Source organism: Brienomyrus brachyistius, chromosome 21, assembly GCF_023856365.1.
Source record: "Brienomyrus brachyistius isolate T26 chromosome 21, BBRACH_0.4, whole genome shotgun sequence".
Classification (NCBI taxonomy): domain Eukaryota; kingdom Metazoa; phylum Chordata; class Actinopteri; order Osteoglossiformes; family Mormyridae; genus Brienomyrus; species Brienomyrus brachyistius.
The window spans coordinates 4,017,413-4,043,753 of record NC_064553.1 but is presented as its reverse complement, the minus strand read 5'-3'; the positions used below and the strand labels follow the sequence as shown (position 1 = coordinate 4,043,753).

Below are 26,341 nucleotides of genomic sequence, written 5' to 3'. Positions count from 1 at the left end.
CAAAATGGGTGAATTTCTTTTGAGGTCTGAAAATGTACCACTAAGGAGATGGGAAGATAGCATCGGTGCATTGACAGTGCTGTGTGCATTTTCATACTTAGATTTTCCACATTGATTTATTTATTTTTTTGTAGTTCTCACTTATTAATAATTTCTTACTGTTATTTATTTCCTTGAAAGGTCCAATTGCACATCGTAACGTAGCATTTCATAATAACCATTTTATTAAATAAATAAACATAGCTTATATACATATATAGCTTTGACATAAATACAACCTCCAGGTGTAATTATGTGCACTGTGCAATCACGTAAATGAAAAATTAGTCCATCCATCCATCCATTTATCCATTATCTTTAGTCAAACCATAATCTTTATATATGTGCCAGTTAATTTTATTAATAATAATAATAATAATAATAATAATAATATCAATATAAAGCTGCTGCTAGACAAGTCATGGGTCAAAGGTTATGCTGTGGGCTTAAGTGGAGGATGTTCTGGTGGCTGGGAATATCATCGCTGCTTTGGTCGCTTTCTTGCCATCCAGGTACCGCATGGCCCTCTGTGCCCATTGGCTCGATGGATCCGAGCAGATGGTATGGCCCCTATCAGTCCTGATCCTGCGAAGACAAAATGGTAACTTTTAACACTTGTTTTATTCACGCGATGGTTAATTAGCATGCACTGCCAATTTTACAGTGAAATTCCGGCTAAAGGAAATGGTTTGATAATCATTGTGTGGGACTGTAAGAGACTCTTTACACTGGCTATTGCATCTCATAGAATCTGATTATATTATTACAAATTAATTATTATTTCTAATTATTACTTTTATTTAATGGAATAATAAATGTGCGTATTTTGGAAAACAGATCTTAGTTTTAACTCATAGCAGGACCTTCCTGAAAGACATACAACACTGTTACTTGGTTTCCTGCTAATGATCCGAATGAATTTAATAATTATCTCTGTAACAGATACTAAGGATATTTGAAAGTTAATTATATCGGAAAGCTTGTTGAAGGATACTCACTGAACTGCCTTCACCCCACACACCGCGTCCTGCTTGTGGTACTCCACCAGCCTCTTCAGGGGAACTTTGGTGTCGTGAGTTTTCAGACAACAGGAGGGTACTGGGCTAACTGCTGCTGAAAGAGACAAAGGACACGCGTGAGATGTGTGGATCTTTGACCCAACCGATACGGATCAGAGTTTACCGAGAGCTTCGCTCAGCTTTGACCGCCGTCCGTTAGCTGATTTAGAATCTGTCTGATTTACCATTACTTGACATTTTGTGACACCAGGTACTCGATTGTCTATAAGACTCATTATTATTTGTACTGAGACTAATTGACTACAGTAGACGTACAAGCCAAGTGTCCTGTGTGAGTAGGGCACCAGGGAGTGGAAGGCGTAAAGAGATCTAGGTATGGCAAAGTCCGTCATCCACCTCTAGCAAAAGAGCCAAACATTTGGTCACTCACCTTGGCTGGATGGAATATTCAGGAACAGCACCAGCAGACAGAAACCGAGGACGGGCAAGCTGGCAGACGACATTTTGACAGAAGGATGGTTTCTAGCATCTCCATCCAAACCCTGCTTATATACGCTTCTCTTGCTCCACGCAGAGGGGAAAAAACAGTAGCACTTCTTCCAGTCCCCCTCCTCACCCACCCACCAACCCCAACAATCGTCACCTTGCTACGAGCGAACTCTTACTTTCTCTGGTTTGTGGTGGTTTTTAAATATAGCACATCTGCATCAGAAACTGTGGCGGAATGCATGTGTGCAAACACGAATGCTGAAAGTAAATCCTGCGTGTATGAAGACGGAGAGCAAATGAATGCGAAACATGTCAGGCAGCTCAGTATCATTCACAGAGCATCACACTAACAAAACAGAACTCGAAGATTCCTCCTTTAAGTCTGCGAAAGATATTTGCTGGAACTTATGTGTTACAGTAGAAAAGTGCAAGGATTCTGCATTATGTTCTAAAAATTGATGCTGGATTTGTTACTATAGCACAGTATCTGGTTCGAATTTCTCCAGATAACAGCGAGGAAATCCACATATAGCTGTTTAAATGCACAATGAAGTCTCCAGTGGCTTTTCCTTGCAGCCAAGTAAACATTTTAGTTCTTCTATGATAGACAAACAGAGTGCGGCCTCACTGTCTGGCTCAGCCTTTGTAACGTCCATCATCCCGGAGCTCCTCCTCATGCTCGCTTTCTGGAGCCATCTCCCTACATATTATATAGCTGTCCCATCAGTTGGTGACTGGTTTGGAATCCAGCTGCTCCCATGAGCCTTTCTACAACACTTTGAGGCCTAACCCTGCCTTCAGGATTCAGCAGAAGTTGCCCCAAGGCAGCAGAAGGCTCTGCGGGAGAGCCTGTGGTCCCTCAGGCCGACAGTGCGCTCGCGCGATCATCACCCCACTTGCTGAAGGTGCTGTGAGGCTCCACAGAACAGGGGGCAGTTTAGGGATCCTAGAATCTTCTGTGGTGTCGGCTGTTGTGGGCCTTCTGCAAAGGGCTCTAGACTTATTGCAAATCCCCCCCCCCCCCAAAGAACATTAACCAGTAAATAATTAAGCAAAAGCCTTGCGATGACTATTGATGACTGGAATCAGCCTTTTTTTGCTGCTATTGTGCCACAATAAGGGGAATTATCCATTCCACGATTCACATGACACATTCGCTATTCTCGTAATTCTGTCTAATAGACAGTCGTATCAGCTATTTTATTAGCAGTAGGATGAGTACTGATAACGAAGAAAAGTAACCTAGACGGACGAGTATATTCCTGATGAAAAACAATATCAGTGCATGAAATAAAAGTATTCTTAATCCTTAGAACTCAATTTGCAACTGTATAAAGGGATATAAATCAGCTTTTTTTTTTAAACACTAACTCACCTGAGGGGTCATTAAAGATTAATAGGTATTTTGTGTGCACAAATTGTGTATTATTCTCTGACATTGTTTCAGTGGTCCTTCCAGAACCGACCGTGGTGGACGTATGTTGCTATTAGCTCTCCCAAAGACCCCGACCTCTCAGTGTGTAGCAAAGACGTGTAATTGGTTATTCAGTGCGAGGAAACATGGGGGGGTGCTGGGGGGTTGTAAGTGGAAGCAGTGTTCCGTTTCTTAGTAGTAAGCTGCCTTGGCCACAAAAACCTCACCCCCCCTGCCGATGAGTTTCACCAAAGTTCACCCCCTAAGCACAACTCCACCCAGGGGGCATCAGCACCCATGTGACTCCCTCCGACACTCATGATTGGCCCGTCACAACTCTTACATAATTCCGATTGCCTGTTGCCAGGAAACAATGAGTCATGTGCCGGCTCTTGTTGAGACTCACTGATGCATGGCATCAAGTCCTTAATGGCGTGTATAATTATGCAACATCTACCCACTTGTTCTGTATGGCTGTGAAACCTGGTGGACCTCATTGGCGCTCAGTGAACTATCAAGGAGACCCACTTCTAAATTGCTTCTGATTTTCTGCGAGAAATTGCTGTTGTGCTCATGCTGGAATGTGCCACCTGCTTTTTCACTCAGATTCTTACCTACCGCCATGACGGAGATCCCACTGTAGGGTTGACTCTTCAGAGTGACAGGGCAAGGAAAGGTCACCCCGAATACACTTTATCTTGATTTTGGCGGGACAAACATTCGAGAGAGAAGAAAGGAAAGCGGTTCCTTTGTCATCGTGCATCGCGTGTGGACTCTGGAAGAGCCGAAAGCCGTGTGTACATTAAGTGTGCGAATGGGTAGATGAGTAAACCACAGACAGGGTGTAAACCCACGGGTCTTGGTTTCGTGCGCGATCTCCAAAATTTCACATCGACTGTTTGGAATGTACAGCAAATTAAAATGTGGTTTGGGCAAGGAATGAGACCCCAGATCCGAGGGTGGGGCAGGGGGCTTTAAGCAGCTAAGGCTGGAAACTTTGACAGTTTAGTTTGCACAAAGCATTAGTCAGTCTTACGCCCCTTTATGGCGAAGCAGCAGTGGAAAAAAAAAACTCTTTTTCAGACCCTGTCAACATATAATTAAATATCAGACTATATAAAAATTGCCATTGTATACACTGTATGAGCAAATGTATCGGCCAAGTAGGTATAACTCCTGTCTGTTCCTGTTCTAAGACGACACCCCCGGCGATGTTACTGTCACCGTCAAGCCAAGAGTCTGACAGTGTTCAGTGTATAAAAACTAAATATTAAGACTTTGTTTTAGAAAAGAATTAAATCTGTCACCTGCAGTAATTTTCATAAGCATCAGTATGTAGCCGGTCCCCCCTTTGCGACTGCCACTCTTCTAGGGGGGGGCTTTCCACTAGATTTTGGAGTGTGTCTGTGGGAATTTTTGTCCATTCATGCAGAAGAGCGTTTGTGAGGTCAGGCAGTGATGCTGTACATGAAGACCTGGCTCGCAATCTCCATTCCAGTTCATCCCAAAGGTGTTCAATGGGGTTGAGGTCAGGGCTCTGTGTGGGCCAGTCAGGTCTTTATGGACCTTGCTTTGGGCACTGGGGCGCAGTTACGCTGGAACAGAAAAGGACCTTCCTCAAACTGTCCCCCAAAGTTGGAAACATTGAAATGTCCAGAATGTCTCGCTAGGCATATCAAGACATTATGAACAATTCTGTGTTGACAATTGTATATTGATGCCTATGGATTTAGAATGGAATACAATAAAAGTTCAAGTGGGTGTAATGGCCTGGTGTCCCAGTACTTTTGTCCACACAGTGTATGTGTCTATACCAGGTAATATTAAGGTGCTGCGTGTGTGTTATACTAAATTTATATGTATATATATGTGTGTATACGCACACACACACACACACACCAAACACTGGCTTGAAGGTCACAGTGACATCGCCAGGGGTGTCGTCTTACAACAGGAACACCCAAGAGTAAGACCGACTTGGCTGGAGAATAGGCGACAGTTTCACATTAGATAGTTTTACATTTTTAAAAGATCATACATATTGAAATGGATGTGTTACAAAATAAACCATTTGATGTCTTCTGCAAAGAACATCCCCAAAAAACATCAAAGAAGGAGAAGGGCCATCTCTTCCTTTTACGACAGTTTCTATTCTGTCCGCCACCTTGTGTCACTCTCCTGCAAGGGCATCTAGTTTCTGGTCTGAAACTCCCAGTCAAACTGAAACTTATGAAGAGGGGGAGTGGCAGATACCAACAAGAAATCAGCCAGTTCCACTGTCTGATTCACACCGTTCATCCTTCCCGTCTCATTCCTCCTGAATGCCTGGTGTTCCAGAATGTTGAGTAAGACTGTCAAGGCTACAATAAGACGTCTGGACTTACTGTAAGCCTCAGCCACTGGTTTCTGCGGTTGTTCTCGCATTGACTCTCCATTGACAGTTTGCCTCAAAGAGCGTCTAGTGAACGGAAGTTAGACAACCTAATATCTACTGCATGAAAAACCAAGATAGACCCCTTTTTACTATTAGGGGCTGTTAACCCCTCCAGCTCCGCATTTATGACTCAGCTGTGATCTTATTGAGGGTTGCCATACTCAGGGGTGGTGGGCATACCATAGTAGGCCCCCAACCCCAGACCAATCCAATTAGGTTCCAAACTGTCCAAACTGTCTGTCACTCAGGGGCCTCTGGAATCATTCTAACTTCCCTCCCCAGCCCCCCTTTCCAGTGCCTCAGGACATGCTACCACCAACTTATTGGCAATCAACTTAATGCCATTAGTTCAGGACTTTCATGAAAACTAGAAAAAGACTCTTAGGTGCAGAATACTCTGATCCTCTCCTGGACATGTTGAAAACCAGACTTCTGGGTTTAAACCGAACAAAAAAATTCAGCTTGGTATAAGATGTTATTTTTTTAATGTTGCCATGGCCACCTGCTCAGTCTATAGGCCTCAGGTTGATGGACAGGATATAACTATTTCTGTGCCCACGTGTGTAATATTGCTGGGTTTTTTTCCCAGTGAAGATGCAACCCGGCGAGTGACTGTCAGCTGCTGGAGGGCCGACCTTCCCCAACGTCGGGTGGAAAGGTTCAGCCACTGCGTTTAACTGCACGGAGTTGACACCCTCAGGTCTTCCTCAGAAGGGATTTTCTTGTGACACTTCTATCATGCATTTTTTTTGAGAAAGTAGAGTCAGACAGTTACAGCTGCAAATGGGGATTACAAGCTTTGTTAGGGAGCTCGGCGGTGAAATCGCTCCACCGACCCTGGGATTTGAATTAGTGACCTTCCACTCGGAGGCGGAGGGTTCTGCCCCACCGACTCGCCACCCAGCAGGCGTCCACCACTCATACCTCGACCTTCCATGCGTACGTAGCGTGTGAGCTGTATATTTACTCAAATGTAATAATGGGTCATTCGATTTACTGGACCCATTGAAAGCACATTATTCTTCACACATCGGGGATGAGGGGGGGGCGTGAACATGCCAGCGTGGGGCAAAGGCAGGTAACCAGAACGGTCATTCACCTCATCTTTCCGAACCCCTAACTACACTTTTTGATACTAGCAAATGGAATTTCTCTTTATTTTAAACACAAAGGGAACTACTATAAATAGTGGGGGAACAGTCCTTGGGTTTCTGTGCAATTCCCAGTTTCTAAATCATACAGAACTTTCTGTTTACCATAACAAGTAACTCCTGATTTAGGAACTGGATTTTGAGAGGTCCAGTCTCCAGTGAATATCGTAGCGTAACTTATCTTTGAAGCTGCCTTCGCTCAGAGGTTCCACTGCAAAATTAGCTTGTAACAGGCAACAAATTAGCTGCACATTAAGGGGCGAATTATGAATGAAGAAAATCTAAGCGGAAGGAACCGAATGAGTCTGAAAAATGGGGACCTGTGGCAAATGTGAGGGGAAGTACTGGGTTTGCTGGACACAGACCATCACATTTTCACTTCCCCAATTAGTGGGCATGCTCTCGTTTTCACTGCTTATTCACTGCCAGGTCATTGGGCCTTGGAGCCGATCCCTGGCAGCATAGAGCACAAGACCTGAACCCTGGGTGAGATGCCAGTCCATCACAGGGCACATGGCCTCTCATAACTGGCAATTTAGAGACACCCAGTCACCTAATTGCGTGTTAATTGCTGGAAATCCCCAGCCGTGCAGGCATGAGGCAAGAGTGTTTCCTCTAAAGGGATATTCAATCCTGTAGCTCTACACGTACATTGCACTAATGATGCATAGGTTGTGGGTTCAAATCCCGCTCATAAAAAAGGTGCAGTCCTGCCCTCTGCTTTTTGGATGAAATCATCAGATCAATGAATAAATGTAGATTTATTTAAATGTAAATTAGGGCTGTGAAACAGACACCCTAATAAGAGGGCTTACAGCTCACAGTACACGTAGCTACGTTTGACATTCCAAAGATCCAAGGCTTCGTTACCCGAACATACCTGCTGAAGTTGAAACGGCTGTCTTTTGTGTTCTATTCCCTTGTTTTGTTAAACTCACCACACCCAGGTGAAGCACCTGTCGCTGGACTCTAATGTGTCTGTTTGCCATCGTACCCGGAGAAAGACATGCAGTCGGGTCTCTTCAAATGTGGCCCTCGATTCCAAATCCAGGCCTTGTTTTCAGCTCTCCCAGGTAGTTAGTTTTAATAATTACTGATTCTGATTGGCTAGAGGCTTCACACTTGGCTCACAGGTAAAGGAAGGCGGGAAAAGTAGCAGTAGAATGACCTTTAACCCTTTACTCTGGAATGCCAATGATGTCGCAGATATGAATATTTTCAATAGATATTGTGGCTTTAATGCAAAGGAAATGCTTTCTGGAATCTGGCCCAAAATAAAATAAACCGAAAATTCAAAGTAATAAGTTTAGGAAGAAATTCACTTCTCAGCTATCATTGAATGTCCAGGAAGGATGTTGCATCAGTCACATATCTGACCGCTAGCCTCCTGATCCAAAGAAGAGCTTCCTGCCGCAGGCCTCGTTGCGTAACGCTGTCTTTGGGCACTTTCTTCTCTATCAAGCTCCTGCCAGAAGTTGCGCTGCTCTTTCGAGATCCTGGCCTGATACAACACCGGCGAATTCAGCAGATACAGAGCTTCATAGATGCGGCCTCCACGCATCCCGCCTTTCCCTCTTTGCACTGATTTAAAATTTCTGCCTGTGGTGTCGTCAGTGAATCTGGGGATTCCCCCCCCACAGCCAGCAGAGGACTCTGCACTTTCAAAGATCCGGCCATTTCACTGTTTCCTTCCTCTTTCTGAGTCTCTTGGTGTGACTTGGCGTGGACAGACAGGAAACAACGGCGAACCAGCTCGTGATCGCCCATCGAGAAAAAGCCACGTGGCGGATGACCAACACCGTGAATTTTCAATGCTCTACCGCTTATATCATCAATTTTTAATTGGCGCTTTTTGACATATGAATGTTTTGTTAGAAACTTTATGGTAAAATAAAACTCAAGAGTCCAAGGCATCAGAAAAATGACAAATATGATAAGAACAGGGAATCCAGTCGTATGTCGTCTTCAACCACCGTGCACGTTCTCTACAGGGAGCAAAAAAATCATTTTGCTAATTGTTAATATCGGCTCCCTTGTGTCTCCCTACCATCCAGAATCAAATACCTACCAAACAACTGAACTGGAAAATTAACAGAGCACATAAAAAGCATCACTGACTCATGGTTCATTTTTGCCAATAAAGGAACGGTATAGTGTCAATTTTCTAAGTTACAGTGGCTGTGTCTATTAATGTATTTACTGAAATATTTCAATATTGTTCGTTAAATGTAATCTATTTGTCATTCATGGTCATAGAATTATAATTTGTGCTTAATAGCTAGTTCTCTGCAGACTCTAATGGAATCAAGTGAACTGAGTGATAACAAATGATTACATCTCACATTTACACATATTTATTTCGCAGCCTTTTTGTCCAAAGCGATGTGGAAGTGAAGCAGATAATATTTCATAAGCATTTAGCCATAAGTGCTACTAGGCTAAGCAACGAATGTTTGACTAGTAACAAGTGCAAAGTGTGTTTAAATATAAAAGGGTACATTTCCTAGTATGTTTTCTCACTTTGCTTAATCAATCATTAAATCAACTGATTCCTAGACCATCCAGTTCTTCTCTTCCTTGGCATCAGCTATCATGTTTAAATAGGGAATTATCAAGTGGCCTGTTAAATCTACAACCTTCAACCTGCAACGGAATACTTTTTCTCATGCTGGTCTAGATGACAAGTTTTTAAATGCAATTGAGGATAACGAGATTTCCGCTGACTTTGACCAAAAGCATGTCTGACTCAACCGCAGTGCAACACCACCCCAGAGATTTAAGCTGGGGAAAAAAAAAGGGAAATGCGCACATTTGGTTCACCAAACTTCTTCATTACTTGGAAGCAATCAGAATTATCCAACATCCTGTCAGTTCATTCATAGCGCGAAAAAAATGCTGAGTTTGACATCCTCAGCGGTATAAATATGACTCTCCTGGTAATGTAGCTACCAGTTAGTAATCTGAGCTTCATACAATCACTGAACAACACTAACGACGAACATGTCTCCCTCCAGAAGACTCACAAGCTACTTGGTGGTTCTCAGCATCGTCGTAGCCATTATGGCTGTCAGAACAGGTAAGGTCATCCACATCCGTACTGTCTTTTTCATCGACTTGGTTCAGGCCATAACTCGAAAAGCCTGAGGTTCTAAGAGTAAAATCTGCGTACTTGATGTAGCTTGAGCCGGCCTTTTGTCTCGGACATCGACGGCTGCGTGACCGACGCCTCTAATGATATCCCTGCCTGATTAGCATCATTAGCATTCAGATTTGTAATGTCAGGCTCCTGCACTGCAGATCACATACTTCTTGTGAGACTGACAGCTTTTGTAACACGGTATTCAAAGTGCTCAGAACAACCTTCCCTTTTCTTTGTCTGATGGTTTTCGACGTTTGCTCCGTCAGTTTTCCCACTGCGCGATATCTTTAAAGTATAAACTAGCTTCTATCTTCTATTTTAAGAAAAACGGATCCATGAGTTTAAATAGCACTTCAAATCTGCCGTGCATTTTCTAACATGTCTACTTAAGAAGGGACTTAGATGTTTCTGTCAATCAGCTGAGGTGACTGTTGGATTTTAATGAACATTCATTGAATTCAATTAACAAAAGCTGACGCTCGGTACGGTGCACACTCTGCATGCCACAGAGATCGATCTGCAACCATTTATCCTTTCAGATGGGGATGAAATCAAAGTCACCAGCTGTTGTACTACAGTGTCAAAGAAGAAGATCACATCACCCATCCTGGGGTACAGGACCCAGAAATGGAACCCACCTTGCGTGAAGGCAGTGATGTAAGTCCGGCTACCAATCAACAGCGATTTCCGGTGTCTTTTAAGCAATGCTTTGCTCGTGGCTGAGATCCATCCATGCCACAGCAGCAACGATAAAGAAGTCAGAATCCCCGTGTGAACAGAGAGTAATGCAGAGATGTGACTGAATGACATGTCTAGTAAAATGCGTAAATACGCTGGACAATCATGCTCCACCTGACTGACATCCTGAATAATTGGGATTAACATTCAGTTGCCATGGTGACGGACAGCGTGTCTCTCATTCAGCTCAAAAGGCCAAAATCGGTCATTCTCACAAACCAGGCTAGCATTAGCATTAGCGGCACCAGCCACCTGTTGCCGGTTAGCGGACCGCTGTCTCAGCTCGCCCTCTCCTGTTTCCCCAGTTGAGAAAATTCACAATACCTGCACAGATCAATACGTGCATCCTTTTCTCCCCAGCTTCGATACTGAAGACGGACCTGTGTGCAGCCACTGGAAGGAAGAATGGGTCTTTCGTAAAGTTAAGGAACTGGAGTAAGTACCGGATGAATCTTACAGACGAATTAGCGCATTAGCAGTCATGCTAGGTCAGTGGCAGACGAATCCTACAGATGAATTAGCACATTAGCAGTCATGCTAGGTCAGTAGCACTTTGGGAAAGAAAGCAGCCAGACCTCAAATGTGACGCATGGCTCTCTTCCATACAGGACGGCCCGGAGAACCCAGATCACCACAGCCCCCACCTCGAGGGGGGTCTGAGTGCTCCCACAAGCAGATTCTATGGCTCAAATCAACACTCCTTTCCAGTTATAAATGATGGTCTCCACAGTAGCTCAATTCACTAACATCCACGAGTATTTAAATCTTATATGTTTTAATGTAGACTTAAATTATTAACTGTTACTCATGATGCACTTTTATTTATTTCTTTAAATTATTGTTAAGGAGTATGTATTGGCAACCTTAATGTATATTGTTTTAGATTTGCTGTGGAGATTAACCGTTTATGGAAATGTCTAAGATGGATGTGTTACTGCGGTGGACGAAATAAAAAATGGAAAACGGCAAACGCTGCATTTGTTGCTCGTCTTTCGAAAATGTGCGGTTTAAAACTAAAAGCCGGAGATGCTTGGGATTTGATGTCAGGCAGCGTCTTGTGAAAGATCCAGGGTGAAAGGTGTCAGACAGCGGGGAGTAACAGGAGTCCGTGGGACAGTTTGAACATGAAAGTGCCACAGCCACCTTGCTCTAACCTCGCATGTAGGGGCAAACACAAAGTCTGTCTGCGGGGTAAATACAGATTAGCCTCATAGTGACAGAAAAGCTACATGATACCGATCAATTATCACCACAGAATGTAGGAAAAGTTGCAAGGAACAGATTAATACGAATAAGATGTTGGTCCCCATGTTTACAGGGCCACCGGCATCTAACTATTCTGTCAAAGCAGGACTCAAGCCGGTAGACTTTGAATTACAGGTAGAAAGACTTAGCCCGCCGTGCCACCTACCGCCCGTGATTGGTACTGCAGGTCATCATCCTGGACAACCGTTAAACTGCAAGACATGCAAATGGAAATTTTTCGCAATGAACGGCATGCTTTTCCAACCATGATAGATCAGTCATACCACAAATTTAGCACCTTGCACGATTTCGCCTCCAGCTGTTGTGTTTCGTACCACAGTGCAAATCTCTTTCTTATTCACCTTGTAATGACGTGGGACAAAGATGGCTCAGTAACTGAAAGTGAAATTGCCAGAGATGTCTGTCAGCTAGGGATTAAAGCTGGAATGTATGTATGTATGCATCCTTGCATATTAGATTTTTCGCTTAAAGATGAAAGACTATTAAAACTGACAATATGTGACCAGGGAAATGCGTGCTGTAGTTTGGAGCCTCACATTTGTTTGCTTACTATTTTTATCTGAAGTGCTCTAAATATCCTAAAATTTAGCACACTGAGTAAGTAGAACAGTACTAAACAGAAGCACTTTTCTGTTACAGGTTTTCATTCAGCGTTGGTATTTTATTCACAGACAAGGCCTGTAGGAAATTTCATACGTTACAGCATATTTTATCTTTATTATTAGCTGTTTTCCGTAATTCGACTCAAATTGAGGATTTGTAATGACATTGTTTTTTTCTTTTCTTTTTTTTTTTTGAAGGTAAGTGTTTTTCCGTATGTCATGCCATACAGCTTTGGGCGTAGCTCAATAACGACACCTAGTGTCCGAGAAGGAGTACAACCGGCGCTGCTTTTAACGATACAACAGCGTCCCTCCGTTAAATTGTCCAGCGACCCACCGCGATACCAGCCGGAGCCCCAAAAACCGCTGCTGCAAGCAAATGAATATAAAACCGATGGTCAGGCATGTGTCTGTGCGCCATAGGTAGGTGCTATTTGTTTTACTGTTAGTACTACTAATAATAGGTGGTCTAAGCTGGTTTCCTAGCGCGGGCTATAAACAAACTTAATAAAGTAAGTTAATAAAATATCTGTGACTACAATGAAAAAACTAAAAATGCAAAAACTTGTATTTTGCTTGTTTACTTATGGTTAGGGCTGGGTAGGGGTTAAGGTTGTCATAGTTAGCGTTAGCTTTTTTGCCATAGAAATGAATGAGCGGCCGCCATAAAGATATGCTTACTCGACATGTGCATGCGTGTGTGTGTGTGTGTGTGTGTGTGTGTGTGTGTGTGTGTGTGTGTGTGTGTGTGTGTGTGTGTGTGTGTGTGTGTGTGTGTGTGAGCGAGCGAGCGTGCGTGTAACCGTCCAGTAATAACTTCATATTACGCACAACATGGACAAGTTTAAATGTTAAATGCAGTTAGTTAACCTTTGCTTTGTTTTCTAGTTACTGTGAAAATAGGAACTTCTTACCAGTTATTGCAGTTATATGCTAACCAATTATGTGCTAACCAAGCTCATTTTGTTAGTGCTACATAAAATAGTTTTACGGTTAAAGTAAACCGAACTAAAAACCAGTCTATTATTTCCCTAATGGTATGGTTATGATAATGTATGAATATTTACTTAAAATCCTTAATTTCAACACAGAGTTTCTTTTATAAGATCCTTCAAACATTTTCCTCCTTGACTGATCATTACATGCGCAATAAATTGACAGCTGTACAGTTAACGTAAAGACACCGGTTATCCGCGAGGGACTGTGATTGTGGCTTTAAATCTAATCTTACATATCAAACACGAAACGATGTATGGTTATTCACTGATGGCGGGATAAGGGCTCCAGCTATAGGAGCCTCAGAATGAATAGCTTATCTTCGTTACAGTGCAGTAATACCTGGAGATAAGGGTACAATACCAAAGCTGATAATATCACTCAATGCAAACCTACACTGTTCTTCAATGAACTCGAACTTAGACAAAATAATAATAGTGATAATGATAATCAGGGGCGTTGCTTAACATTTTTGGCCCTATGACAGCATATCGTATTGGGTCCTCCAGTCCAGACCAATCCAGTTATTTTCTCATTTTTTTTATTCAGGGGTCGTTGGACTTGTCCTGACATTCCCCCTCTTACAGTGCCCATAATAATACTACTACTACTAATAATAATTATAATAAAACATCCATCTTCTATACAAGTGTTTCTCAACCCGGTCCTCCAGACCCACAAACGGACCATGGTTCTGCTCCCTCCCAGCTCCTGGTAGAACAAGAACGTGGACCTCCTGAGGTTCCCCGAGGGCCGGGTTTGGGATACACGGCCCTAACCACTTATTGTGAATATGATCAGGATTAATGGAGATCTGCATTCCCCTTTTGACAGCTTAAGACTGGGGTGGTGGCCCTGTACAGGGTGCCATTCCCTCACAGGTTACATTCATGCACATATTATAAGAAATATGGAGACGCATATGTGTGGACTGTAGACGCAGACCCATGTAACACAGGGAACGTGCAAAGACCGTATCCACAACGTAGGGACAAGATACAAAGCCTCAGCCAAAGACCCGAGGGAGCAAGTCGTAGCCGGCCGAGATAAACCCGATCATCTGAGATCTCTGTCATAAACATGCTCAGAATCTACAAGATAGGGTTAGGCTTAGGAAAAGCTAATTAAACGTAGTGAGCTGTATTGTTAAAGTTGCCACAGTGTCGTCGTCACAGTAGGGGGGTGGTGTGTTTCAGCGCTTAGGGCCAGCACCTCTGAGAGGCCAGTCATCCATGGAATACGCTGAGAAAGAGTGTAAATTGAACGCGATCGCTAAGATAAGGAGGAACCAAGCTGTAAAAGGGTCTGAAGGTGACTAATAGAGCCTTGCCCTACAATCTGAGTGGAAAGTGGCGAGACGCTCCATGGAGGCTGTGGTCACATCATCTAGACATGGCGGGCGACAACCGCGTCTGAGTTCGCCGATCGATGGGGGACGGTTGGGTTCATCCTGCACTTGAATGAAGGCTGCCGGTGTGGAGGATGAGATGAGAGAAGGGAGGTTGACAAAAGGGGCTCAGTTTCCATAAGATCGTGTGGGATGGGCTTATCAATAGCAAACAGCCAATCTGAATTTTGGAACTTAATGTGACAGAATGTTAATTGCCATCCGAGAGTTACCTAAATGGGCCTGGGGTGACTCAGCCCGCCTCACTGAACGCTCATATTCTTTTTAGACCCAGAATCATCTGTTTTTCACCAAGTACTTTTACATACAGTTAATTCTGAGGGCTCTGAAACCTGTCGCAGAAACTCCAGCCGTAAAACACACGTTGACCCAGTAATAATACTATGAACATAAATAAAATACTGTGTTCTAAATTGCAAAGAAAAAAAAATCCTTGTAACCATTAGGTACTTTGCAGAAATAAGCTGTAACTATATTTGAGTTTGTCATAGGTGATAATGATCATAAATGGGCAAGGAGACAGACACACCGGTGTCATGCAAATTAGTACTGAAATTAAACGTGAAACCAAAGAAAGATCCCAATATGTGTTAGTTCAAAAGAGAGCGGCTGCTTTGAATGTATGACGTTGAAAAGCAGGTCACCTGGGCTGCATCTCTGAAGGGAAATGTCAGTAAGACAGAACCGTGAGTGAATTACGACCACGCTGCTGGTAAAAATAATGATGTGACTGTGCATGTATATACACACACAGTCGCATAACACATACACTCACCGGCCACTTTATTAGGTACACCTTGCTAGTACCGGGTTGGACCCCCTTTTGCCTTCAGAACTGCCTTAATCCCTCGTGGCATAGATTCAACAAGGTACTGGGAACTTTCCTCAGAGAAATTGGTCCATATTGACATGATAGCATCGCGCAGTTGCTGCAGATTTGTCGGCTGCACATCCATGATGCGAATCTCCCGTTCCACCACATCCCAAAGGTGCTCTATGGGATTGAGATCTGGTGACTGTGGAGGCCATTTGAGTACAGTGAACTCATCGTCATGTACAAGAAACCAGTCTGAGATGATTCGAGCTTTATGACATGGTGTGTTATCCTGCTGGAAGTAGCCATCAGAAGATGGGTACACTGTGGTCATAAAGGGATGGACATGGTCGGCAACAATACTCAGGTAGGCTGTGGCGTTGCAACAATGATAAATTAGTATTAAGGGGCCCAAAGTGTGCCAAGAAAATGTCCCCCACACCATTACACCACCACCACCAGTCTGAACCGTTGATACAAGGCAGGATGGATCCATGCTTTCATGTTGTTGACGCCAAATTCTGACCCTACCGTCCGGATGTCGCAGCAGAAATCGAGAAACAAGGCATTTTCGCCCACAGAACTGCCACTCACCAGATGTTTTCCCTTTTTTGGACCATTCTCCGTAAACCCTAGAGATGGTTGTGCGTGACAATCCCAGAAGATCAGCAGTTTCTGCAATACTCAAACCAGCCCGTCCAGCACCAACAACCATGCAACGTTCAAAGTCACTTAAATCACCTTTCTTCCCCATTCTGAAGCTCGGTTTGAACTGCAGCGGTTCGTCTTGACCATGTCAACATGCCTAAATGCATTGAGTTGCCACCATGTGACTAGCTGATCAGTAATTTGCGTAATCGAGCAGTTGGACAAGTGTGCCTAATAAAGTGGCCTGTGAGTGTATATCCATCCATCCATTTTCCGTACCTGCTTGTCTTCTTTAGTGTTGTCGGGGGATCTGGAGCCTATGGGCACCAACCCCTCACAGGACACAGACACACACCAGTCGCTCACATACCCAGAGGTGGAAACTTCAGGGCCAGAAAGAAAAAAATCCAGAGTTGCGCAGCTCATTGGTTGAAACAAAATCTTTGTCTGGATTTTTACTTTCTGGACCTGAAATTTCCACCTCTGCACACTCTTACAGGCAATGTAGTAATTCAGTTAACCTCAGCACACTTTTGGACTGTGTGGGGGGGGGGAACCCCGTGATGACATGGGGAGAACATGCAAACGGCACACCTCTGGAACCAAGCCGGAGCCTCGAACCCCGGTCCTAGATACGTAAGGTTGATTCTTATATATAGATGCTGTCTTTAAATATATCTTATAAGAGCATAAAAGCAGTTACCTGTCAGCGCGCATATTTAATCTTGTTGCTGTTAGTATGTACTGCCCGGTTTTATTTGAGCTTTTGTATTAAAGTAAAAATTGCAAACTTACACAATCAAGTAGTAAGACACCAGAGACTCAAGAGTCCAGGTTGGTCTTTTTGAATTAGTGAGTCTGCATCCTTGGTCTTTACTGTAGAAATGACGTTTCCACCCGCATGTTGCCAATAGGCTGTATGGGTTCATTTGCTTTACTGTCCCCTGTAAGATTTGTGCTTCGGAATATGTAGGTTTTTATGCTGATATCGTGACCCTGCGGAGAGAAGCTGATCCGCTGAGGCGGATCCGGTACCTCAGGGACCCAGCTGTGTGTGTCGTCACATGGTGCTGATGTCACCAAAGCAGGACGGGGACAGTAATGGGGGCCGGGATGGGGAGGGAACCATTTCAATCTTGTCCATCCTCCAAATCCCGGTTAATGGAGGAACATAAAATGAGTAGATAATGATTTCAGAAGAGAGCGTTTAAAACTGCTTTGATTAATGTGTTTATTTTGATCTTTTGATGTACAGTCAATTAATATATAAGCGTACAGAAGGTATTTTAACTGAAAGCTAACATATGTGTGATAGTATAATCATATTAGAAATAAGTAGAAAGAATATGAGTCTCTATTTTATATATGTTAATTAAGAGGAAGTGCGAAGCGAGTTTATATAAAAACAGAGTAATGATTTTATTAATGGCGTTAAATCAGCTTAAGAAGTTTACTGATGCTGTTTATCTGTTTCTCATGGTTAGGTAGTGCTACCGTTGACCATCTTGAGAGCCCGGCATTCTCTGTTTAATGGGTCATCAACTTCTCCGCTGTTAGTCATCCCGTCTATCTTCTCGCTGTAAAAGGACGGCCGGTTATCACCCGATTAAACTGCTTTAGGGCACAGGAACGAGGGTATTGGGGGGTTTGGGGTGTTACCTGAGACAGAAGATGGCAGTCTTGACCCAATCGTCTTCAGGACTGGCACAGACTTTGTGGTTCTTCATCGTGACGAATCTGTACGGGGGACAGGACGCGGAGAAAGAGAAGCTATCAGAGGCAACAGTGGACCAGATTGTCTTGCAATTTCTCCGTCTGTCTGCCCTCACCTCACCCCCCCCCCCCCCCCATGTGCGTCGATTGTATTTCAGTTCTTCTGAAACTTTGATACAGCGTCTGACACCGTTGGATGGTCCATCGCCGGGTCCCCGGGACTCACATGATAGCGTCAATACGACAGACCTCCAGGGAGCTTTGCACCACGTAGCCCTTGATGAGGCGGAACGGCAGGGGTCTGCGGGTGTACTTCACGCAGCAGGCATGGTTCAGAGGGCGGTCTGTGAACGGGAGGCACATACATCCATCATGGGTCAAAAAAGTCAGGACATCATCGGGGAGAGCGAATCGGGATAGGAGCAGTTTGGATCAAAGGAGCGGTCTTTCCCATGTGACCTTCTCCACAATTAAAGAACCCGTCAGTCAAAGCTGGAGATCAAGTGACCAAGAGACTCAAACCATACTTGACCTAAACCTCCTTAGTCATTTTTATGGTTTATCAATCTTACTATAGAATAATCATGGAATAAAATCCACAAATAATTATAAGAAAAATATTATAGTAGCAACTAGGAATTAATTTCAGCTTCTGTAGCAGATAGTTAGCACAGCATTTTATTAGCAGTGTAAAGGTTGTGGGTTCATATCCCACGCAGCACATGAAAAACTGTAACTCTTCCTCTCACATGTAAGTTGCTTTGGATGAAAACGTCAAGGAAATGTAGTTTCCTTGTCCATTGTTACTCGCCATTTAGCCAAAAAGCTGTTAGCTAATTTCCAGATACGCGTCAATATTATCGATTTAATTATGCAATTTTTATAGATTCCGCACAAGTTATTGAAGCACACGAAATGACCACGTCCTACACAGCCATGTTTTCTGGTGCTGAAATCGACCAAATGAGAGGAGAGGTGAGACTCACATGCTTCTCCGGACTGAAAGAACTGGACCAGGAGGCAGACGGAAAGGGCGATGGTTGCGAGGCTCCTGCAGGAGGTCATGATGACAAAACCGGGGTTGAGTCTCACTGGAACGAGATCACCTGCCCCGTGCACGTTTATACCTACCAGGGCCAGGGGAGGGATCTCCACAAGGGTCCCGTCGGAAACCGCACTCCGGAGCAGTGATAAGATCTTATCTGCAGCCTGCAAATGTAGCACAGAAAGGCAAGGGACTGAAACCTATGAGCATGGGTGCAGGAAGGACTTGATGTTCTAGGGTTTTTCTGAGGGGGCACATTCTAATCAGTGTGCCCCCCCCCCGGGCCCACTGATGCCATAATGGTGCTGCTGAGCTCAGCAAATACCAAACGTGCTTTTAAAATGGGACCATTTTTTACCACATACAGAATAATGACCCGAGATCAACAATAAAAATTTAGTTTCTTATTTGTCGTGAAAGACATTTATGTGCCTCACGCATATCCACGCTAAAATGTCTTACAGCATATCCACGCTAAAATGTCTTGCAGCATATCCACGCTAAAATGTCTTAATTATTATGAAGCAATAAATATCAAGCATTCAAATATATATTATAAAAACTGTTTTCACGTAGATCTTCAAGCAACTTCAAAATATATTTGAAAGAATTTCAACTTTACAACAAATTAACGTGTATTAATTTACCAATCATGGCCTTGACTAGTTAACAGACAGAAATCTGTTTATATACAGAAAATATAGTGCAGGTCCCATGCGATGTATAGTAGGTTTTAAAATTATTTGTCAGCGATTGATTTTAAACCTTAAAGAAGAAGATATAATATTTAAACTACCCTCCTACTTGTCAGCGTATATTAAACATTCCATATCGTCAAAAAATGGCGGGTTTAACGCAATTTTGTTTTTCAAAATATAAAACAGCATGTGTTCTTCTTTATGGTTATTGTGAGCATGAGGGGAAAATGTATGTCATGATTGGAAAACAAAAAAGAGAACTTTGACTTGGTTGACCTATTTAGTTGTGGGAAAGAAACATACGTTTGATTTCCTTGAGATTAGGATCTTCATTGCCGGTTTCTGTCGCCATTACATGTCTGCTGACTGGTCTGACCTAAAACAGGGACGAAACGTCTTGGTTTAGAGCTGAAATGGTCGACATTGAGTCGCATTCGGGGAAATGAACGAGAGGATTTGCTGTGCGCCATGTCCAGTAAATTCCATGCCCCCCAGCCTTATCGCCCCCCCAACACTGTGACCGACGGTGTCCCATACTGTGTCCTTACTGTCCTGCCTACATGCAAAGGAGACACACCAATTATTCATAACTGATGCTTATCAGTGTCTCGTGCCAGTGTGGATATAGTACTTTTACACTTTATTTTCAAATTGTTAAAAAAAAAAAAAAACCGCGATGGATGCTGAAGATCTAGAGTCGCCGTTTTAAAATGTGCAAAAGCAGAATTTTAGCTGGTTTTTCATTTAAATTTGGCCTTCTGTTGTTTGTGATCTCTGAAATACCTCTGTGCAAATATCATTCCAGCTGGAGGTGTATGAAAGTGAAGATAAATATCTTTACAGATAATTTCGTCCTCAAAAATCGTATTGGAAATTCTTTGGCTTAAATGGTACGCATAGTATATGTAAACTGTGTTATTACTTAACTGTGTAACATTTGTAAACTGCGTTTTTCTTCAAGGAAAAAACTTTTATACATTTCATAAAATAGTTTAAAAGGCCTTTAAAAAGCTGGGGACTCGTGGGAAATTTGCACCCCCTCCTGGGCGAAGCTGGAACAGGCGCTGTGCTTCCCTCTCAGCCTAAGGGCTTCGCTACCCCGGCTTTAGCTGACCGTGACAGAATTGCCTTTTGTGTGGATAATGAGGCAGTTTTGTGGCATCGCACTGTGAGGCCTTGAAAAACGAGACAAGCCCCTGTTCAAACCTCACTACTACTGGAAAACCCCATGAGTAAATACCCCCCCACCCCCACACATCATCCACCGGATGATGGAGAGATAAGCTAAACAAAGCTATAATCGCTTATCTTGGCCTTCCACCTTAGCTTTGTAAGGTACCAGCCTTTGGGGAATGGGCTTGATTGATTTCCTCACGATGTACTGCTCGTGTGGGTATGGGTGTCCAGCGTGGCCCCGGTGGGAGTGGGGGCTCTGTCGCGCTTCTCAAGCTCCCTCTTTTTGCCAGGATGTTTTCGAAACTGTCCGACGTTCGGCACGAGCAGTGACAGCGACGTCTCGAAATCCAGTAAAGTTCGGTCTGCGCACAGCCTCGAAATTCAGATCCCTCCATCTTTTCCGTTTTTTCAACAATTCCCTAGTTGTTGTTCAAAGGTGGGTCGTCTCAGTAGGTGGATTGGGCTGACAGCCAATCAGCTGGCCTCAAATTAGTCATGTGGTCTTAAGACTGGATGTAAGTATCCATGCAACAACTATGTAATTTGTCACCCTAAAACCTCTGCTGCTTTTTAAAACTTCTTCAGTGAGTTCAGAATTTAAAACAGGACATTTTTTATGCTGGTTAAAACATTTATCATAGTCCTTCGTCACAATCTCCCACTCAGTTGTTGTTCAATGTTCCTCTCAAACTAATACAATGGCTCCGTAGGCCGTTGGGAGAGAATTTCTCAATGCTGTCCCATCCCATCATGCAAAGTATGGGAACCTGATGCTGTCTGTCATTAGCAAAGGGGAGAACTCAGCCTGGTTCGCAGGAGAACCCACACAGTTCCCTAGGAGAACCAGGGCTGTGTACAGGGTTTGGTTCAGAGGAGAATCTGCTTGGTGTTCCACAGAGTGAGAGAGAAGCTACGCGTAAAGGCGACAGAATAGCATAATGCTAATCACTCAAGGCTGTCGTCAATTAGAGCAGTACCCACTGGCCTAGAACCCAGACGCAAGCCAGCAGAGACCTCACAAGCTGCTGAAGCTGGTCCGGACCCAGTTCCCTTCTTCCCACGGCCATGTTTCCTCAGGGTCACAGCGTTACGTCACAGACCTTCGCAAGCTGCAGTGTTTCGTTAATTTTGGCTTTAGTTCCTGTCATTCTGGATGCCGTTTCACTGGGGGTGGCAATCCTACACTCATCTTCATCATCATTCTTGTCTCATCTCCATATCTATCTCCTCCCATCTTGGATGAAGCTGTCACCTGAAGATGTGAGTCAGGAGCAGGGGAATACCGCAGGGGGGGGTGGGGAGAGGGGTTTGGGCACTTCTGTTATACCCACTTTCACACACATGGCCCCCATCTACTATCCCCCACCCCCAACCAACCCACACACAGTCAACCGTGGTCCAATATGAAAGGGGTCTGGCCTGTTCCATGAAACAAAACAAACTGTGATATTGTTTTTAAATATAAAAGGAAAGAGAAACGCAAGTTCCACTTGGCTTGCTGCAATGGAAAATTATGTATATAACATAGAAATTCAACCATCAAGATCTTTAATACTCATTACAAAGGACTTCAATGTCTTTAATGTCTAATCGTTGGTGGGGCTGACATCTGCAGCGCCGGCTCACATGATGTTGCTGGATGTTGTACGACTAATTTCTTCGTGATGTTCATCTGTGTGGTCGCTGGGTTATATATAAGCATCGAAAAAAACTGAGGAATGTAAACCTTTTACTAAAGCTGTCAAACTGATCTGTGCGCTGGTAGATTTGTAGGAAATGCAAGCTGAAGTTTGAAGCACAGTCAGTATTGTGGTCACGTCTGTCCAGCTGTTTGTCCCTCTTAATGATGGGAGGGGACAGAATTGGACACTATACTCACAAGGAGTGAGAGGGTGGCCACAGGGGTCCAGGGTGGGCCAACCCTAAGCCATTCACCAGTAGTTCTGGGGTTTGGTTTCAGGTAGGAACAATGTGTAACAAATGTGTTAACTTCCCATAATTTCCCAGGTACACCCCCCCCCCCCCCCAGGTGTCCCCACCCATCAGTAACGAAAGTTACTGATGGAAGAAAGTCTCCCACCCATGAAAAAAATACAGGAGCAACAGTGAGACCAACCTGGAATGTGACCCCTTTCTGCCCCCCCCCACCCCCCCCCCAGGAATGAGATGGCCTCGCTGTGTTGAGGGTCGTGCTGTTACGTGTTCCCCCTTGCTCAGCAGACCGCAAGCTGGGCGCGGTTTCCAGAGAGGAGGGATGTCACCCTTTTTGAGAGAGCGATTGTCCCCGCTGAGATTCCAGAAAGATCCTGGGAAATAAAATAACGAAAGATGTGGTCAAGCTAAATCAAGCCAGTTGCCTTCCACTCGGGAAACAATGGGGGGAAAAAATAACACAGAAGACAGAGTGGTGTCTTGCCCCCCCTCCCCCCCCCCCCGACGAAATCCCTCTGGCCATGCCAAGACCTTTCAGCTCAAGCCGTTCATGTACTCCCACAGTCTGCAGCTGGGGGGGAGGCCCAGTGGGGATGGAGGAGGCGCAGAGTGGGAGGATAAGCTCTACAGGGGCAGAGACGGCCGGGGGGGGGGGGGGGAATCACACAAACAAGTGGGCGCTGGCGACCACAGGAGGTCTGTACCACAGGAAGGGCGCCTTTGCCTTTAAAGCACGAGAAGAATGAAAGAAGCCTGTTGGTTTGAGCTATTTGTGAACAGCCTCAAAGCGCCGGCTTCTCACTCACGCTGACAACAATGCCCCAACGTGCCCCCCCACCAAACTTGTCTGGTCCCATACCCTCCCCCCCGTAATTAGTTGCACGGTTGCTGTGCTAAACTCCAGGTTTCGGATAAAAAAACAAACACAGATCTCCGATGACCCAAATCAAGATGGATGACGGTAACGGCACGTTCCCTCGCCCTTTTCTGGGATGACCGGGGGAGCTCGGCTCCAGGCGGTCGGTCTCACACACGGTGACTCCTACACGTGTTCTTGACGGGCTGTTTTTACTGCCGCCAGTAAATCATGTCATGCCGAAACACCCTAGGAACCAGCCATAGGATGTTGTGAAACCCAGCAGGACTGTTCTGGGAGGACTGGAGTTTTCCTCTGTGGCGCCCAGTGCAGGGCGCGCATCTTCCAGAGAAGAACCCGGAGAAGGTGTGTGGTTGGACATGCGTGAGATTTTCCAGCTTCCTTGATGGGAAGCTGAGACTCTACTATCATAATATGCATCACTGAGTTCTGGTGGAATCGGAATATTAACAAAACCATCTCATAACCAATCCACAAAACTCGATCTGAAGGCCCCAAGTGCCATTCATTCTTGCCAGCAGTTAGAGCAAACACAGATTTCTGCCTGGGCTTCCTTGTAGGAAGACATTACAGTGTGAAAGGAGGAGTAGTTTGGGATAACATGACATGTACGGTGTAAACACTCCTTGCCGCCGTGACTGATCACTACACTCTCTGGGAGATTAGAGTGTAGAGAAGAGGAAGAGAGAGTGTGAAACATGGCCGCTTGAGAGAGAGAGCAGACGATATAAATCAAAACAGGTGACTGGAGGCATTTCACAGCCGTGGAAGGCTATTTTTAGGCTCGCAGAACCTCAGTATGTATGTAGGTAGTGTAATATTTTTATGATTATCGTGAACACGCCGGTGTAAATAACACACCGGCTCGGGGTCGAGGTAATATTATCAGTGAAGCTCTACCTGCATCAGTGAAGGAGATCTCAAGAACATTGCTTGCATGTGCTTGCGGGATCTATAAGGGGTTTCCACCTTTATGTTTGCAGATATTGCTGATCAGGTTTTCATAGTAGCAAAGGGGTCTGGACCATAAAGCACCACCTCCTCTATTTCTGAGATTATATTATGAAACAAGTCCCTTTGAAATAACTCATTACTCCAATTTTATTGTCATTTAAAAACACATTTTCTGTCTCCTCTGGAGAGATTCACTATTGTAATATTGTGACATTTCTTACCTTCTCAGTGTTCTTACCTCCTTAAATCTTCCTAACTTCTCAGTGTTTTTTACCTCCTCTACTTCCATATAGTAATTTGGTGAGTCTCTGGCAATTTGGCTGCTGTTTTTTCCCTGCTGGAAATATCAACAGCAGTTGAACGATTACGGCGCTGGAAGATCTCGACAAAAGGAGAATCGAAAGGGAACGTCGCAGACATCTCACGCCGTTAAACTTTAGTTTATCGGCGGGCATCACAAGATCGGCGCTATTTCAGAACCTCAGCTCCGCTCGTGGCAGGCTGAGGGCGATTTTATCGCCGGCGGTGCCTTTAATCTTGGTGCCTTCCAGACACCCACGTGCATCCAGCCACTCTTGTGGTCTGTGTCATGACCCTGTTGTCTTTGGAAGCTGAGAACCCCAAGATTAGAGATAAATGTCCTCGGATTGTGTCTGTAAAACTGCGACGACACTCGCGCAGAACGAGGGCCGCTGTGCCACGGCGCCCTTAGAGTATAACGACCACAGGCAGACTGAGAGGGTATCGCAGCAAAGCAACCAGCGCAGATAAGAGGGAGCGCAGGTCCACTTCACTACAAATGGCCCAAATGCGTGGGTTGGTGCCATCTGGGCCTCCAGGACAAAGGGCCTTTGGGCTGCCACTCAGCGAATTGTTCTGGTTCACCCAAGAATCTCAGGAGAAAATGGGACATAATCCAACGGTAATCAATCAAAAACCCAGTGACACAAATTGTTAACGAATGTCACGATGGCACTATGAACCCCCGGGTCTCGCCGCCACCTGCGACCGACCCCCCGCCCACTGGCGTCGAAGATCAGTAGGCCTCGGAGGTGCCGCTCGCCTCCCATTGGCCGAGTCGCCCGAGTGCGGTATGGTTAATTCGACCATTATGATTGCGCAGCCTGTCGAGCGAGTCAAAGGACCAGCGATGGTCCAGGCGCACCAGCTGACAATCGATGCTGCCTCCATAGCGCCAGATGCTCGGTCTATTCTCATTATATCAGTTGAGATGCTTTCGTCATTCGACTATCTAATCAAGCCACGTCAGTTTCATACCAGATTTCCGTTTTACGACATAAAACAACCAAGGTCGTTTCAAGTGAAGTTACGTAGAACATATTTATTTGAAACATTTGTAAAACCATAAATTATAATGATAGCTGCGATAAATATAACAGTTCTGATAGTTGCATGTCCTGCGTTTTTCTTTATTCCAGAGTAATATATCCATGCATGCATTTATATAAAATAAAAATGATAATTAAGTGTTTCATGACACAGGTGACTGGTTCAAAGTGCATAGCATTGGTGGGGATGTACTCGAAGTAGCCGCTAAGCGGCGCCCTTGTTTTGCCACTCTTCGCTGCGCATTGCAGTATATAGTGCTATCAGGAGAGCGTATATTGGAAACGTTTCGCGTCGCGAGCGGTAATGGGGGTAGCAGTAGGCGTTTTTCAGGCACCCTCTCTGTGTTGTTATTTTGAGTAAGGCAGCCTAAAATATACCGAACGAATCGTGCTGGTTCCCGTTTTTTTGTCATTGATCGGGACCCCAAGAAAGTTTCACA

At 44.5% G+C, this 26,341-nt stretch overlaps 3 protein-coding genes across 4 annotated transcripts; 1 reads left to right on the top strand and 2 right to left on the bottom strand.

The window, feature by feature from the left end:
• Window positions 1–206: 206 nt before the first annotated feature.
• On the bottom strand, window positions 207–1,659 carry LOC125716747 (C-C motif chemokine 13-like). 2 transcript variants are annotated; one of them, XM_048989400.1, is made up of 3 exons: window positions 1,489–1,659; window positions 1,038–1,152; window positions 207–624 (listed from the first exon to the last, which is right to left on the bottom strand). In XM_048989400.1, the coding sequence occupies exons 1-3, from the start codon at window positions 1,559–1,561 to the stop codon at window positions 486–488; spliced, it is 327 nt and encodes a 108-aa protein (XP_048845357.1). In that variant the 5' UTR covers window positions 1,562–1,659; the 3' UTR covers window positions 207–485. The 2 variants fall into 2 exon arrangements, with proteins under 2 accessions (XP_048845357.1, XP_048845358.1); XM_048989401.1 differs by having other exon boundaries at window positions 1,038–1,149; window positions 1,489–1,655.
• Window positions 1,660–9,463: 7,804 nt separating this feature from the next.
• ccl34a.3 (chemokine (C-C motif) ligand 34a, duplicate 3) lies at window positions 9,464–11,393 on the top strand. Its single transcript, XM_048989996.1, has 4 exons — window positions 9,464–9,622; window positions 10,225–10,342; window positions 10,784–10,858; window positions 11,032–11,393. Exons 1-4 carry the CDS (start codon window positions 9,547–9,549, stop codon window positions 11,081–11,083), a joined length of 321 nt encoding a protein of 106 aa, XP_048845953.1. The 5' UTR covers window positions 9,464–9,546; the 3' UTR covers window positions 11,084–11,393.
• Window positions 11,394–17,371: 5,978 nt separating this feature from the next.
• On the bottom strand, window positions 17,372–19,961 carry ccl20l (C-C motif chemokine 20-like). Its single transcript, XM_048989357.1, has 5 exons — window positions 19,917–19,961; window positions 18,857–19,079; window positions 18,097–18,214; window positions 17,817–17,894; window positions 17,372–17,734 (listed from the first exon to the last, which is right to left on the bottom strand). The coding sequence occupies exons 1-5, from the start codon at window positions 19,944–19,946 to the stop codon at window positions 17,638–17,640; spliced, it is 546 nt and encodes a 181-aa protein (XP_048845314.1). The 5' UTR covers window positions 19,947–19,961; the 3' UTR covers window positions 17,372–17,637.
• Window positions 19,962–26,341: the final 6,380 nt, after the last annotated feature.

What these genes read in the sequence shown, in the direction of transcription:
- LOC125716747 (XM_048989400.1), bottom strand. Translation starts at nt 1,561, where the DNA reads ATGTCGTCTGCCAGCTTGCCCGTCCTCGGTTTCTGTCTGCTGGTGCTG. An exon ending in GAATATTCCATCCAGCCAAG is followed by an intron (nt 1,153 to 1,488) that starts GTGAGTGACCAA and finishes TGTCTCTTTCAG; the next exon opens with CAGCAGTTAGCCCAGTACCC. An exon ending in TGTGGGGTGAAGGCAGTTCA is followed by an intron (nt 625 to 1,037) that starts GTGAGTATCCTT and finishes TTGTCTTCGCAG; the next exon opens with GATCAGGACTGATAGGGGCC.
- ccl34a.3 (XM_048989996.1), top strand. Translation starts at nt 9,547, where the DNA reads ATGTCTCCCTCCAGAAGACTCACAAGCTACTTGGTGGTTCTCAGCATC. An exon ending in CATTATGGCTGTCAGAACAG is followed by an intron (nt 9,623 to 10,224) that starts GTAAGGTCATCC and finishes TTATCCTTTCAG; the next exon opens with ATGGGGATGAAATCAAAGTC. An exon ending in CCTTGCGTGAAGGCAGTGAT is followed by an intron (nt 10,343 to 10,783) that starts GTAAGTCCGGCT and finishes TTTTCTCCCCAG; the next exon opens with CTTCGATACTGAAGACGGAC.
- ccl20l (XM_048989357.1), bottom strand. Translation starts at nt 19,946, where the DNA reads ATGAAGATCCTAATCTCAAGGAAATCAAAC. An exon ending in TGTCGTATTGACGCTATCAT is followed by an intron (nt 17,895 to 18,096) that starts GTGAGTCCCGGG and finishes TCCCCCGTACAG; the next exon opens with ATTCGTCACGATGAAGAACC. An exon ending in ACTGCCATCTTCTGTCTCAG is followed by an intron (nt 17,735 to 17,816) that starts GTAACACCCCAA and finishes GTCCTTTTACAG; the next exon opens with CGAGAAGATAGACGGGATGA.